General features: G+C 52.7%; 1 protein-coding gene across 6 annotated transcripts; it reads right to left on the reverse strand.

Annotated features, from left to right (window-relative positions):
- Positions 1-707: 707 nt before the first annotated feature.
- Positions 708-14712, reverse strand: SPRY4 (sprouty RTK signaling antagonist 4). Of its 6 annotated transcripts, none has more exons than XM_010950556.3 (4): positions 14532-14712; positions 11979-12167; positions 9865-9915; positions 708-5304 (listed from the first exon to the last, which is right to left on the reverse strand). In XM_010950556.3, exon 4 carries the CDS (start codon positions 5257-5259, stop codon positions 4360-4362), a length of 900 nt encoding a protein of 299 aa, XP_010948858.1. In that variant the 5' UTR covers positions 5260-5304; positions 9865-9915; positions 11979-12167; positions 14532-14712; the 3' UTR covers positions 708-4359. The 6 variants fall into 6 exon arrangements, with proteins under 6 accessions (XP_010948858.1, XP_045369332.1, XP_045369334.1 ...); XM_045513376.2 differs by having other exon boundaries at positions 11979-12172; XM_045513378.2 differs by lacking the exon at positions 14532-14712 and adding an exon at positions 13576-14525.
- Positions 14713-15764: the final 1052 nt, after the last annotated feature.

Below are 15764 nucleotides of genomic sequence, written 5' to 3' on the forward strand. Positions count from 1 at the left end.
TTCAGCAAACGAGATGCATGTGTTCACATATTCAGAAGAAAGGTCAAACTCCCCTTGTGATTGGCAGATGAATCAAAAGTAATGAAAAAGTCCCCCCAGCTCCATCATCTGAGAAGGGGCTGAGTGGTGTCGGGGGATAGAGGGAAATAGATGGAGAGATGGAAGGTGCATTAGAAAGGCGGAGGCAAGTCCTGTAACAGATGGAAGTCTGCAGAGGTCAAAGGAATGCGTTTCGTGCAATGTCCACCCATCTAGTGAAAATAAGGAAACCGCCAAGGGCTTTTGTGTTTGCCTTCAAGCCTGTATGCGTCTGTCTGCGCGTGAAACCCCGTTTTAGGGGCCCCAGGGCTGCAGAGTTTTTGTACACTGGGCTGGTCAGATGAACCTCCCCCACTTCGCAGTTTTGTTGTCCATCTGTTACAAATACACCGTGGTGTAGGGGAGAGCTTGCCAGAGGAGTTAGCAGCACCTGGCAGGATTTAGCTTCATAAGAAAGTGAAGCTTTCCTCCACTGGTTCTAAGGTCATCCTAGAGTCACCACAAGGGCCAGGAAGCCCTCCCCCCCACCCTACCCCACCCCTTTGTCCCGCCAGAGCTTGGCTACTCATTTCCATTTGGCGAGTGATCTTTGACAAACTTGGCACCTTGCTGGGTGAGGACGTGGCGGGGGGCGGGGTGTGAAGACATAAACACACGAGAAACGGCAGTCCTGTGTATATTTAACAATATATATTTATATATATTTTCTAGATCAGTACATTCAGTTTTTAACTTGCTTTTTCTTCACAAACAGAAGAACTCTTACAATAGTAGACTTTCTAAAATAAATACTATTAAAATAGAGCTTCAAAATAAATATTCTATACAAAGAAAACCTTCTGTGGTAACTTTTGTTGTGGGGTGAGAAGGGGTTACAGTGAAGAGGGAAAAAATGTGCTGGGATGGGACCCTTGGACAGCTTTTCTGTTTGTAACACGAAACCAAACGGCGGGGCAGCAAGAAGAGAAAGCGAGATAAGACATCACATGGAGTTACCCACAGCAAAAAATGGCAGCGTAAGATGTGTCAACTGTCACAGTCAGCAGAGGGCAAGAAAATGCTCACCGAAGGCATGAACCAGAAGGCGGGTGCAGACTGCGGGATGGGATGCCCTAGTGACTTGTACTGTGCAGAGTCGCATGGCCCACACCCCACTGGACATCTGCTGGGGCAGCACGGGAGATCGGGAAGCTTCGCGGTGATGTGATCTGGGTGCTGATCCCAACCCACGCTTTCCAGTGGGACTCATCCTGAGCCAACTGGGCCTCGCTCCATGTACAACGGGGACATGCACAGACCCCAGAAGGCTGGAAGGACCAGGCGTGTCGCGTGAAATTCTCCCACCTGTCAGCTGTGAAGGGCCCGTATCAACAGCAGGGACTGTGAGAAGCCTCTGTTGCACCTCATCATCTATCTGTGAGGGTGTGGCTCTCCCAGACCCAGTTCCCAGGGTGCTTGGGCCTTCAGACCCACTCTCGAGGGAAAGTGGCTGTGGCCCCTTAGGACAGGGGTCCTGGACCCAGCCTTGTGGACCCCACCTCAGTTCCAGGCCAGGCAGAACCACCAGCCACCCCAGGTTGAACAGAAGTGGGAATCAGCTGGCACTTTTCTAAAAAGGTCAAGACGAGGCCTCATCCAGCCAAGCAAGCCACTGGTGACAGCAAACACCATCAGCCGGAAGCCGCCCAGAAACGTGTTGTTGTTTCTGAGAGCTTGGTCCCTTCATTGGCCCTCGGCTGGTCCCCGGGGGCCACAGGCAAGCCAGTTTTCTTTTGCTTTTTTCTGCCAAGAAGCCGAGAAAAACATGCTGAGGGACTGCTGTGCAACAGAGCTGGGAGAACCGAAGCTGAGCGCACAGGACACGGGGAGTAATGCAGACATCCATCTAGCAGGCTAAATGCGAACCAAAGAGAGAAAGCCAAAACGGGGGAAGGGAAGAAAATAAGAAACCCAAAACCCAGAAAAATCCGTGTTTACAACTATATACACAAAAAGTCAGGGTTCAGGAGGCTATTCGCCAGGAAACAGGGTCTATGTAGACAGACGGTGGGGTGTGTGTGTGTGTGTGTGTGTGTGTGTGTTTGTGTACACAGCTTATGTAAATCAACTCTCCACAGAATGGGCAGGTAGAACACCAAGATCACCAAAGTGCAACTTGCCACTGGGTCAAGTTTCCCATGGAGACTTTTGAGGGAGGGGCTTTGGGAAAAGTTCTGAGGCTTCACCCAGAGTGGACGTGTGCCCTCTCTTTTGGGGCATAACCTCCGCACATCTGTTCTGAGGAAAATATCTCCAGTCCCTTCAGCACACATCTGATACATTCAATTAGGATAAGTGGTTGGCTGAACGTGTGTTTCTACCATCCCCTCTGATTTGTGCAAGAGTGTCCGTACATCCATGGCGACCGTGGCAAGGGTAGCTGCGTGAATCAGCCTTAGAAAACGCAGATGCACTGTTTCATATTCGCCTTTTACAAGCTAGCAAATGTTATATAAATAAAGCCTAAAATAAAAAGACCCTCCCCTCCTTTCCTCCAGTCAATAAATACCTGTGGTTACAATTAACTTAGTCTAAATCATAAGATGTTACTACTAGTCTTCAAGAAGGAAAAAAAAAAAAAAAAGTCCTTGAGAAGCACTGGGTGCCTGACCATCACAGCTACCTGCCTCCTCTTTGCCTTCTTCCCGGAGGCACTTCTGTTCCTACAGAACAAACTGGAAATGCTACGAACTCTGTGCCTAGTGCCTTCCCAGTATCACCTGGTGTAGCTTTTCTGACCCAGGCCACTTTCTCTCATGGGAGGTCAGGGCAGGGGAGGCAGGCACAAAATACCACATGAAGCAAACCCCCCCACACAATAGCTGGGGAGGAAGGACCAGACACATTACAGCTTTTGCATGCAACAAGTACCTACCCACTGGACGAGCTGCACTTTCTGAGTCCTTTAGCACCTTGAGAGAAAGAGTTGCTACGTCTTTGGGGGCTGTTGGGAGGGGCTCGTGTGGCCACACACAGAAGCAGGGCTCAATCCCAAGAAGCCCCTGGAGATTCTTTCCCCCGCCCGCACTCGTTCTGACTCCGCCTCCAGGGCTTCCTGACACTAAAATAGACTTTTTTCCATCATCTGTCTATTTACATGAAAGATACAGACACGGTACACAGAAGGCTACGACAGCAAGCAGCAGAATCAGGAGAGAGGAAACCCCCACCCAGCTCGCCTCACTGTCACTCTGCCAAGGAGAGGTGCTGCCTCTCTTCACTGCTGTTAAAATCTTCTTCTTGGTGGGGAGGGGGATGGTGCTCCTTGAGGTTGCTCGCCCCCCAGATTTTGAAATCAGCCCTTCCTGGGGGTGGCCCAAAAAGAAGTGTTTTATTATTATTATTTTTTAACACCGTTAGCATCTGGTTTAATGATTCTATAAAAACATAATGACTGGATCCAGAGACCACAGCCTCAGACTCATTGGCAAAATGCTATTTGGTCTCGCGTTTGCCGCCCCCAGCCTTCTCTACCCGTAAAGTTTCTGGCAAGGATCTGGGTAGAGAGGACTTGGGACATGTAGCGGGCAGGTGAGTCTGTGCCTTGGTATGAACCGAAGGACAGTGTTATGAGTGGAACACCCCCGAGAGTTAGCGAGGAAGCTGGAAGGGAGGACATGTATTGTACAGTGGTTCCTAAATCCATCCGTGGCTCCGGGGAGGCAGAGTGAGGAACGAGGCCCGGACTCACTGGCCGGCCTCTGTTCTCGGGGGGCTCCCACATATATACAACGGGGACCGCCAGGGTCTACACCTTCCCCACGATGTCGGAACAAACCGGGGTGGAGGCTGGGAGGAGAAGAAGGTATAGACGTCAAGACTCCAAGGGTCTTCTTCAAAGGTTCCCTGGCCACTCAGTTACTGATTCCTCCCAGGCAGCCAAAGAGAATGAAAAAGAGCGGGGAGAGAGGGAGGGAGGGAGGAGGAGGGCTGGGAGGCATTCAAAGCAGCTGCAACTTCCGGATATGTGTCCACATCTGTGTTCCATCTTCTGCAAAAGAAAAATCGCCCCCAAACCACACCACACCCCTGCCACTGTCTGTTTCACACAAAGTTCCAGGACCCTGAAAAACCCCCCAAAGTTCTTCTTCATCCTTTTGGGGGAAGAGAAGGGTGGGTGATGGTGGTCTCTGTTTCTTCGGAAGCTGGGGGTGGGGAGTGTGCAGACTAGCAAGGTCAGCCTCAGGATGCTAAAACCTCTGGTCTCGCTGCGGTGGTTATCTCAGGTGTCAGAAGGGAACCGAGTTTCCAGGGGAAATGCCGGGGCTTCGACCCCGAGTGTCAGAAAGGCTTGTCGGGTCTGCTGGCCTTGGCGTCCCCGGCGGCCGCCTTGCAGATGACGCTGTTCGTATGCTTGCAGCGGCACCCAGGGCGGCGCAGGCGGTCGTAGCCGCGTTGGGCCAGCTTCACGCAGCCGGTGGCCGGCAGGTAGCAGAGCAGGCAGGGCAGCACCAGGGAGAGGGCGCCCATGAAGGACCAGCGGGCGCAGCAGTTTGAATGGGAGCAGGAGCAGGGGTGGTCGGCGCAGGAGCCCTCATCGTCCTCGTTGGTGCAGTGGTAGAAGACGCCCTGCACCAGGCACATGCAGGTGCCGTAGTTGACGAGGGTCTGGGCTGAGCACAGGCACTCCTGGTTGCAGACCCAGCAGGAGGGCAACGTCCGGGGGGACGCGCACTCCTTGCACTTACACTTCCCGCAGGCCTCGCACAGCAAGAAGTGCTTGTCCAGCTCCAGGGGGATGGCCGGGCCTTTGAGGTCCAGCGGCTTGCAGTGGACTGCCTTGGGCTGGATGCGCACGGCCCTCGGGGAGGCCTGGTCGGCCACGGGTGGTGGGGCCATGTGGTCTAAGAGCCGCTGGTCAGAGGATGTGCTGCTGCTGCTGCTCACAGAGCTGGGGCGCCCGCTGAAGGAGATCCAGTGGTGGGTGACATCCTGGTCACAGCGGGCAGGCGTTGGGGCCAGCTCTGGGGCTCCACCCCGGGTCCGCTTGGGGCCGGTGGGGGGCGCCAGGCCAGGGTTGTCTATGTAGTCATTCTCCACATGGCTGGTCTTCATCTGGTCGATGGGGAGGATGGTGAGTGGGTGCTGCAGCCTGCTGTGGGCCATACGGCTGTCCAGAAGGGGCTGGACCATGACTGAGCTGGGAGTCAAGGGGACGCTTTGTGGGATCGGGGGCTCCATGGGGCCGAGGTCCTGGGCTGCGCCGAGAATAGGCTTCTAGGGGCCCTGGGGGAGTGGAGGAACGGAAGAGAATGGATTCCAGGCATCAGTATGCGGCCTGTTAACACCTACCCATCCCCAAACGAAATAAGAACCGGGCTTCCATTGGTGGACTCTCCAGCATTAAGGCTTAGATGATTAACAATGACAACAGCAGTAATAGTAGGTGGTAGAAATAACTTATTTAGCACTTACTATATGCTAGGGACTCTTCTAAGCACTGTATTTATTAAGTCATTGACTTCACAATAATCCTAAAACGTAACTACTATTATTATTATTCCTTTTCTAGTTACAGAAAACTAATGTTTCAAGTATCTTGTCCAAAGTCACACAAAACCATCAGTAGCAGAGCTAGGCTAAAACCTGGGCCGTCCGAGTTCATTCTTAAAATCTCCATGGGACATGCTCCTGATTTCAGATGTAGCGTAACAGTGCTAAACACAGGCTCTGGAATCAGATCCAAGTTCAAATTCTCACTTCTGCCTAGCAGTATTGCTGTGAATAAGGTTCTTTCACCTCTGTGCCTTAGTTTTATCATCTGTAAAATGGGTTCTGGTGAGGATTCAATGAGAAAATGCATATCCAAGACCTAGCATCTTGCCTGGCACGCAGCACGTACTCTGTAATTTATCACCATCCCAGAGAGCAAGTCTAGATTTCCTGAGCGCTAATAAGCATGACGTGCCAAGCATTGTACCGAGTGCTGAGGATGTGGTGACCAGGACAGGCAGCCTGTGTATGCTCCCATTGAGTTTATCAGCTGGATAAACAAAAGCCTTTATTTCAGATAGTCACAAGAGAAGGAAGAGCTGTATCTGATGCCTGCACGTCCAGGATATTAACTGATTACCACCACTTCTAAGAGCAGCAACCTCCAGAGGCTAATAACCCCTGGGTAGGTGCGCTTCTGACAACTTGGTTGGGAAATCCTCCCGAGGGGCACTCACATCACCCATTTCCAAGTGCTGAGCTGAACATTCAGCCTAAATGCTATTTACTAGAATAGCTAAGCCAACCCTGGATCAGTTTCTAATTTCACTGAGAGAGTGCAATTTTAAGTTGGAATCCGGCCAGAGATTCAACTGCAGTGCCTGACACGGAACCCCAGGAAGTCACTTAAATCAAAGAGCGGAAACGGCTTGGTTCAAATTTAGAAAGTGCACATTGTTTTCTATTAGAAGTGCCATTTCCTTGCCTGCTGACCTTTACATTCAGAATTCGGCTGGAGATCAATTTAAAGAAATAGCAGCAGAGGCCAAGACCTCTGCGCAAGGGGACATGATTTGGAATCCCAGAGAAAGATTAGACTCTGGGAAGATTCCGCTGGTTTTGGGGGTGGGGAACAGAACAGATAACCAGGGTGCGGACAGAAGTGGAAGAGGACCACCTCTGAAAAAAAAAAAAAAAAAAAAAAAAAAAAGACCACTGGACTAATGTGCCATAGGGTGGGGTTTTGGTAAATGCTTTTTCAAGTTGCTAAGGATGTTGGATGTTCTAATTCAGAGCTGACCCTGTACCTCTGCTGTTAGGTTAATCTCACCTCAAAGGTGATGCCTAAGATGGGGATGTGGATAGTTTTCCACTTCCAGTTCTAACCCCAAATCCTTCCAGACATGGGACACAGCTGGTCATCCCAATATCCCAGTCACAGAAGACACCTGGCTCTAGGTGACTCATCCATACTTCCCAATGTCTATAGTAAGGACGGAAGAGAGGGGAAAAAAAAGGGCACTCAGGACAACTCCGTGTTATACTTCCCCTGCTTGGAAACAACAGTTTGATCAGAAATGGTTAAATTGCTGAGGAAGGGTTTCCTTAGATGCTTTCCAAGCTATCTGAAATAAAGAGCTGGGGCTGATGCAAAGTTGATGCAGGGAATAAGAGGGTGCTTGTTCACAAGTTTCTCATCTAGGGGATGTCATCCAGGATACTGCAAAATGCAGAAAAGGCATTAAGTCTCTTCTGTTAAGGTTCAGTGCTCAGTCAACTGGTATTTCCCCTTCACAAAAGGCATGAACTATTGACTTTGCACCCACAGCCCTGCCTACTTAAAAGATGCTGGTATTTCTGTGCATATTTCTGCCCATCTTGGAGAATGTCTGCCTGGGGGGAGCCTGCTTCCTGCCTCTATGTTCCCTCCAGCTGACAGGAGACCATCATCTTCAACGAAGGAGACTTTCCCATGGCAGAGTTAGCCTTAAGAGTCTGGTAGGTCTGCCAGCAAGAAATAGTCATTTGTCAAGGCAGCCTCCTTTGGGGACTCTGGGGTCAGGGCTGAATGGGGGGGTGGGGGGTGTCAGTTAAGCATTTATGGAGAGGAGTTTTTCCAAGGATCAGGCTGGCCACAGGGCAGAACTTCAGGGAATGCTACCCCAGGCCACTTATTCTTTGCGGAGGTTCCAAAGTCTGGCTTCTAGAATAAATGGATTTGGGGTCAAGAGAACAGGGTTAGGAGTCCCGAGTCCCAGCCCTTTGCCTGGAGGAAAAGGTGTGACTAGGCATAAGAATGGAAAATGCTGACAGAGGCACAGGGTAAGACTCTGGCACCAGTCACGAGGTGCCTCAGCTGGAATCCCCACCCCGGAAAGACGATGCGATTCCCTTATTCCAGAAGCTCAGGTCACAAATACTCAGGGTCCTGCCAGCAAAATGTCAGTGGCAGTTTGAAGGCAGTATTGCCCCATGTAGTTGGGCTTTTGTCTCTCAGGACCAGGATTGGGACTTGCCATGTGTGGGGAAAAAATAATGGTACTCCCTCCCCCAAAGAGATTATCCACTCTCCTCCTCCCAGTTCTATTCCTGGGGTTCTTTAAAAACAGGCACACTTTCTATGGATGAAGCCAAGGACACGGGCAACGGTTGGGGATTTTAATAGGCCCTGGAACCACAGGCAGATTCAAGGAAAAAGTCCCATGGAAGAGTCCCACCAGGAAGCCAGGGTGGGAGCAGCGCCTGCAGGCATCAACGATATTGGCATTAGCAGGCTCCCATCACCCAGGGCAGGGCGGGTGGGCACAGCTGTCAACATCTGGGTCCACAGTCAGGGCCAGACACGGCAGGTGGGAGCTTGGTCCGCAATGACTCAGCTCTCCTGGGACATGCTGCATCCAAGATGGTACCAGCAGGCATATTCTCAAATGCATCTTCTCTATTATAACCATGATGTAGGATTCCTTCCGGCCACCCGCTCAGCAAAAACCATCAGCTGGCTCAGAGCTGTACCGCTCCAACCTTCTCGGGCCTCATGGCCTCACCTCCCAATTAGCCAGACCCTTCACAGTAGGATTGAATTCATTTGGCTGACAAGAAAAACAACTTCCCAATCACCTGCTTGATAACCCCTCAGCACAGTCAAATGAAGTCTCAAAAACCCCCAATCCTCAATGGGTTTAGAAGCTCAATCTCTACTCCCCGGGACACACCCACCCTCCAGTCTGAGCAATGCCGACGAACTTAAGTGCAGTTTAATATGTACTTTCTGTTTCCCCTGCAAGGAAGGAAGAGATTTATAATATAAATAGGAGAGAGGAGGCTTTGCCTCATTTTTGGCTGTTGGGGAGACTGATGGCCAATTTGGAAGATTATGAACAGAGAAACAAAGCCAGCACTCCACTTAGCCGGAGAAGCACCTCTATCAAATTTTAGGTGGCAGCCTTGTGGGTTAGCATGAAGAAGGAAACTTTTACCTCCACGTCAACCTTCCAGTAATAATAATTAATAAGTATGGGAGCAGCTAATACTTATGAAACATTTCATGGTGTCAGGTTCTATGCTAAATCTTCAATGATTTTCTCCTTTAATCCTCACCATCACCTTGAAAGATAAAACCCATTTTGCAGAGGAAGAAACGGAAGAACAAAGGGTCATAGAGTCGGCAAGTGATCAGGGTGGGATTCAAACCCAGACAGCAGAGGCTGTAACTTCAGCCCTGACTTGCAGGAACTTCTGGGTATTCATGGAAGGGCACGAAAGCACCGTTTTCCTTCACAGCCACGAACTCCACCAGTCTCCCCCATCTGCCACTAGCCCTCAGGGAACCTCACTAGGCCATCTTCAGGCTCTTCACCAAACCAGCAGGGAAATGCAGCCAGACAGGGCTGACGTCAGACTGGCCCCTAGTCAGGGGAATTTTCAGTGTGGAGAGCGGAGGCTGGGGGGTTGAAATCTGTCATTAAAGGAAGGCTCAGAGCTCAAGGTATCTTCCCTTCCAATTCAGTTTTCTTTGCCAGCCCTCCTGTCACTTCATACAACCCCACTTTAGTGGTTTCATTTTTAGCTTTCTGAAGTGGAATGGGTCTCACTTGTAGGATCCCACCACAAAGCAGCCCCTCAAAGGAATCCCCTCTCCTCCCACCTATAAAGCTGAATTTAAGGGTCCCTTGGGCATGTTCATGGATGGGGCTTCTTGGTCCAGGTCTGTGGGGAAGGGGAGGAGGGGTCAGGGTAAGAGGAAGCCAGAAGAAGAGCATCCTAGAATATGGAATCAGCAGGATATTAAAAAGCCTAGTGCACACAGCCCCGTATCGGCAGCTCGGGTCTGTGAGCCTGCTACTGCACATGTACCTGCGGGGAGGGGCTGAGCATCAAGGCGGCACACAGCTCAATCCAGGCTGGCTGAAAAGAATCAAGAGGCACGTTAAATGTCCGCTCCACCCATCCACCCTTTCCCCTGGACTCCCCCCCGGGGAGAGGAGTTGGGAAATATTAGGAAAACCTAACAGTTGTACTCTGAAAACTACAGGTCAGCTGATGCCAGACTGGCAAGAGGCTCTGAATGACCGGGCAGTTTCTGCACTGCCCATTCAGTCCCAGCAGGTGATTTCAGGGAAGGTTATTTAACCCTTTAACAGCTCAGAGCAAAAGGTCTCTAGGCTGCCAGGGAGCCCTCCCACCACTATCTCCCACTGTCACTGGGTTCTTTGTGACAACATCCCAGTTTAGGTCACTAAGCTCCAACCAAATACTATTGCTTAGAAAAGACTTTAAAAGGCGGGAGGAGGGAGGAGGGATGGCAGGGACTTGTCTTCCCTGTACCCTGCTGAGGAAGACCGTCTCTGCCTCTCTGCGGAGAATAAAGCATTTAGGCAGCTGGATTTGTCCTAGCTGACCTCTGGCCAGAATCTGTCAGAGATCACAAAAGAAAACAGCTGCATTTCCTCACTGTGTCCTATCACCAGTTATCAGTTCCCAACCCTCTTCTCTTCTTCCACAACCAGTCAGCTAAACCCCAAAGCCTCAGTGCAAGGGTGAGTGGGAGAGGTCTTGCTGTACGTATTAGCTCTGGGCTATTCTAACCAGCTACAAATTTGGGCTTTGATCTATTACCCTCATAATTGTTGTCTGCTCGGATTCCCCAAAAGAGAGATTATACAAGTCAAGAGGGAGAAGAGAATGGGGGCTAGAAGCAGCCAGTTAACTGCTGGGACATTTGAGGAGCTATTGGCCCACATCAAAGTTTGGGGGGTGGAGGAAACCTAAACCCCAGTGGAGGACCCCTCTCACTAACACCAAGATCGTTTTATTTATCTCACCACCCTCCACTAAAAAATGGGCTTATAATAATAGATTTTAGCTTACTCTTGGGATGAGGCAGGAAATTACTCCCCCTTCCCCCCCACCAGAAAAAGAAAGACAAGGGAAGCCACTCTTCTGCAAATGGCCACCTGCCCCAGAAGGGCCCCTTCCCTCCTCCGCTAGATCCAGCACATCTGTGCTCCCTCCCCAGTGCCCTTGCTTCCTCCACTGACTGTCCTTGGAAAGAACAATCATGATCACAGCTGAACGGTGAAGCCTCTTAAACCCAGCCACATGTCCCGGATACATCCCCAGCCTTGTCAGCTGTCCGGATCTGCAGGGAGGCCCGAGGCTCCTGAGAGCCAAGAATCCTCCCGCATCAGGCAACACCCCACATCTCCCGTGGTGGAAGTGGCTTCCTTACAACCAGGCCATCCTACTAGGCACCCAGCAGTAACAAGGGGTCCGGGCACTGCCCTGCACACTTGCTGGCTGCTCAGCCATAGCCCCTTGGGAGGGGTTTCTTCTCCCCACTCTGCAGATGCGGGGACTAAGGCCCAAGTTTAGTACATTTCCTAGCCAGTCCCCTGCTCTGGCTGAGCCCCCACCTTGGTCTAGAAGATGTGAAACCGTTTTCAGGATGTTGCCCTTCCTCACTTTCTTCCTCTGGCTATTTTGAACAAGCAAAAATATATTTCAATGAGTCACTGCTTTCCCTTATGTCAGGTAGACCCAGGTTGCCCGTGAGATGTAAGCTTGGAAGCTTCTCCACTCTTGCGATTCCTCCTTAAAAATCTGGTCATGTCAACATCCCAAATCAAAATTTTCAACTATCGCCCTAGATCCAGAGGTTTTCCTCACAAGGGAACTTCTACCTTGGTAGGGGCCGGATGACAGACACACTGGATTCAGAACCAAATTGAATGCCGTAACTTTCTAAGAACATTGAACTTCTCTGAAAAGAGGGGACTCCTTTCTAAACCTTCCAGTACTAACACCTGGGCCTTACTCAAGAGGATGACCTGGGGAAAGAAAAATGCTTGTGGGGGCCCAAAACTGCAGGCTGGAAGATGTCACACCAAGGGACTAACATAATAGCATCGGGAACTGGAAGGGAATTCCACACATGTGATCCCAAAGGCTTAAACCCCAGAGCAACGTACCTCAAGGGCCACTTCTGGAGGTGTTAATGGGTGTTTTTTCCTCCCTTAATTTTAAAAATCACTGACTTTCAAATTTTGCACTGAAAGGCGGCCTTCATTTGTTATTCAAGTCAGCCAAACCTCTGGGCAGAGGCAACGTCAGGTTTACCAGAGTGGGGGATGGAATTCCAAAGAGCCTCATCTCTCCACCTATTCTGGAAGGATGAAAACAAAAATGACATCTGCGAGCTCCAAACGTCCCCAACCCCCAGCCCCCAGCCCCTGCCCTGCTTTAACCAGGAATTATTCTAGTGCATATGCTTTGTCGCCTCCCACCAAGCCCCACCAAAGCTTCAAAGAGACGCTGCCATCTCAGGAGGCAATCTGGGAAAGGTCATGGGACTGGGCAGGAGAGCATTTATACTCCACAGAAAGGGGACTGACCCCCCCGCTCCCCAGTTCAGAATCTGAAAGGGAAGATAACCAAGAGATGTCTTTAAAGGTCTTCTTCATCCAAGCTGACCAACGTTTGTCCATCAAGGTTTCAGCAACCCATCACCAAAATGACCCCTACCCAGTACTGGCCGCAAAGCTCAGTTGGTCAGGGTGTGCACTGCTCAGGTTAGGATTCGTCTGGAACCTTCTGGCAAGTGAGGACCTTCTCAAGGGCTGGGAAAGAGGAAATTCGATTTCATACTGGACATGTATCACCCTTCTTATGAGAGAAAAAGAGAGCTAGAGAGATGGGGTTGTGGGAGAGTCGATGGCAGCCCTCTCTTTCTTTCCTGGTCTGCCCCACACCCACTCACTAAGAGAAAAAAAGATGAAAATTTCAGATGTTTAGGCTCCATTCGCGTGAAGATCCAGAGAACTCTAAACATTGTGAAATCACCAGTGCAACTGGGTAGGGCATCAGGCCAGACCAAGCTTATTAAGAGATTGATAAACCTACATTTCCTAAATGCTGTGGGCCTTCACCGTCCAGCTCTGTATCCCCCAGAGGCTCAGAGAGACTGGAGAGCCTCAGTCAGCTAACCAGACAGACATGCACTTGCTGCCGCCCCTCCCTAAACTGGAGAGAATCATGCCACTGGTTTGGGAGCAAGAAAGAGGGGGTTCCCACTGGGTCTGGGCACCCCACTGAACCCAACCCACACCCTTCCTTTCAATACCAACCATGCTGGGGCCTCCCCGAGCTTGATGCGCCAGAAGGCAGCCTTCTGCCCTCAGCCAGGCCTGGCAATATGGATACCCATCCAGCAGCTGGTGATTGAGGCAGCCAGTAGTTCTCCCCTTTGCCCTCCAGGCAGCCCTTCCAGCACAGTTCGCTTCTCCCATCCATCGCTGGAGCCATCAAGCCAAGCAACCGTTTCCCACCCCTCTTGCCTCCTCTGCCCACAACTCCCAGCCCCCAATCAAAGAGAATTGAGAAACCGTCTTCTTGCACAAGAGCAGCTACTGTCTAAATGCTTTTTGATCGTCTGCATGGAGGGCGAACTGGGCACAGCCCTGGCCCCAGTGATGGAGCCAAGCTCCAGCTGCCCTGCCTGGCCAAACCCGCCCTCACCCCCCTTCATTGCCCCCGTAGCCTTGGCGATTCAGAATTTTCAGAACGTACCGTCTCTATCCTTTTCTCTTCTCGGTGATGTCAACCCTGGTACCACCAAGAAGGAAGGAGGGAAAGCGGGAGCCTTATCTCTCCTACGCACGCAACCTCTTCCTCCAGCTCCCACACGCCCGGCGTTATGTAAACGCACCTTCAGCCCCCACCACAGCCCCTGAGCGGCCCGGGGCCCCCGGGGCCTGGCACAGCTCGGTGCCCAGGGATAGGGAGATACGAGGAGGCCAAGGAGCCTCGGGTCCTGCAGAGGCCGGGGAAGGGAAAGGCAACTGCAAGGCAGTTGCACAGCATAAAATGCGGCAGCAGAGCAAAGGTCAGACGGCGAGGAACCGCCTCGCCAAAGAGAGAGAGAGAAAAAATGCCCAGTCCCAGGCCAGCCCCGCGCTGACCATCGAGGGGGAGGCAAAAGGGAAGAAAACCCAGTCCGTCACGGCTCCAGGGGGGAACGCAAAACCTACGTCGAGCATAGGCCGCTGCTGCGGGCTGGGGAGATCTACGGCAGAGCTGGCACCGTGGGCAGCGAGCCCGGGGTGGGCGAGCCGCCCAGGGGGAGGGCGCCCGCCGGACCCAAAAGGTGACTCCTGACGGAGCCCAGAGCCTCCTATTCCAGCGCCCGAGGCGAGTGGTGGCAGGAAGAAAGAGGCCAAGCCAGAGGCAAACTCCCGGGACACGCTCGGGGCTTCCGACACTCAGAGAGCGGGGAAACCCGTCTTGGCAATGCCCGGGGGTCGGGAACGCCGGTGCCAGGCTGTGAACACCCCGGCGCCGTGCCGGCCCAGCCGAGGGCGTCAGGGAGCTGCGGCGCACCGCAGCAGCTCCAGGAGGCGCAAGGAGAGGGAAGGAACACTGAGGAGCGCCTAGAATTAGCGCACCATTTGCCCCAGCCCGAGGGGGAGTCGCTTCGCGGCTCCGTGGATGGCAGCTTCACATCCCGAAACCTGCCAGCGACTTACTTTGAGAAGACGCAGAGTCACGAGCATTGCTCTACTTCTGTGTAAATCTCCGAACCCGAGCGGGTCAGATGCCGCGGTCCTAGCAGACGCCGGCTGGAGGAACCCGCACGGTTCCCTGCGCTCCGCAGCGCCAGCTCCGCGCTGTCAGCTCCTCTCGCTGCCTCCGCGGCGGTGTTGCAACCACTGCCTGGGAAAATGGCTTTTTTATGAATGGGAGGGAAGGGAGCTCCAGTGCGCACGCGCGCCGCTCGCGATTCTATGAATGGGTGGGCACAAGAGACCCCGCGCGCGCATGCGCCGCGCTCCTTTTTTTATGAATGGGGGGCCGGAAAAGAACTTAACCCGTGATTGCTGGGGCTGGCTCTCGCTCCTCCAGGGGCCGTCGTTCTTTTACAAAGAGGGGTGAGGTTGTTGTTGCTTTTTTTTTTTTTTTCCCTTTTATGAATGGAGGGCGGCGGCGACTGCTGCAGCTGGCTCAGCTGCGCGGGCTGTACCCCCTCCCAGGCTACGAGAGGAGGTAAAGGCCACCTTCACGCCACTGCGGGCCTGGGCTGGAACCGTCAGTGTTGCTGGGGGGCGGGGGGCACTGCGGCCTCGGATCCTGGGCTGAGAGCCGGGTGGGAGAGGACACACCTAGATCTAGGGATCTCTACCCGCCGCAGGCAGTAGGGAAGGCGGGCAGGGGGAACGGGAAGACCCCTGCTGGGGGCCTTCTCTTTCTCTAGACTAGGGGCGTCGGGGGGAGGGGTCTTGAAGCCGTGTTTACCAAAAATTAAGAAAATGTCAAACGTTCATACCAAAGAAGGGCGGAGCGGGGGTTGCTGAATGAATCTGGTTCCTTTCCTGAGTCTCCCTGGAGTGAGTGCAGACCACCCCTCCCCCCATTTCTTGGGTGTGGACGACGACAGGGCCGAGGCCTCTTCCGGCTCCAGTACCCCCCGGGGCGATACTGGCTACTCAGCGAGAGACCCGGCTCTAGCTTGGCAGCGCCCTCCTTCCCCACCCCTCCACCCCCGCCCCAATGTAACGTCCGCAGTGCCCCGGCGTCCGCCCGCCCTCTACTGCCCTGGCTAGTGCTCCCCTCTCCACCCCCGTGCTTCTCCCAGCCCTCACAGGACATGGGCCTGAGGAGGCTCTGTCCACCGTAGGCCACGGCCCTTTACTGCTGTAGGCGCCTCTCCCCAGCCATCCCGGCTAGCGCCCCTCCGGGGAAGCGGGAGCGGCCGAGAATTG

The sequence above is a fragment of the Camelus bactrianus genome, chromosome 3 (assembly GCF_048773025.1).
Source record: "Camelus bactrianus isolate YW-2024 breed Bactrian camel chromosome 3, ASM4877302v1, whole genome shotgun sequence".
Classification (NCBI taxonomy): domain Eukaryota; kingdom Metazoa; phylum Chordata; class Mammalia; order Artiodactyla; family Camelidae; genus Camelus; species Camelus bactrianus.

Excerpts from the sequence above, each read along its gene's own strand:
- SPRY4 (XM_010950556.3), bottom strand. The coding sequence starts at position 5,259 with ATGGAGCCCCCGATCCCACAAAGCGTCCCCTTGACTCCCAGCTCAGTC.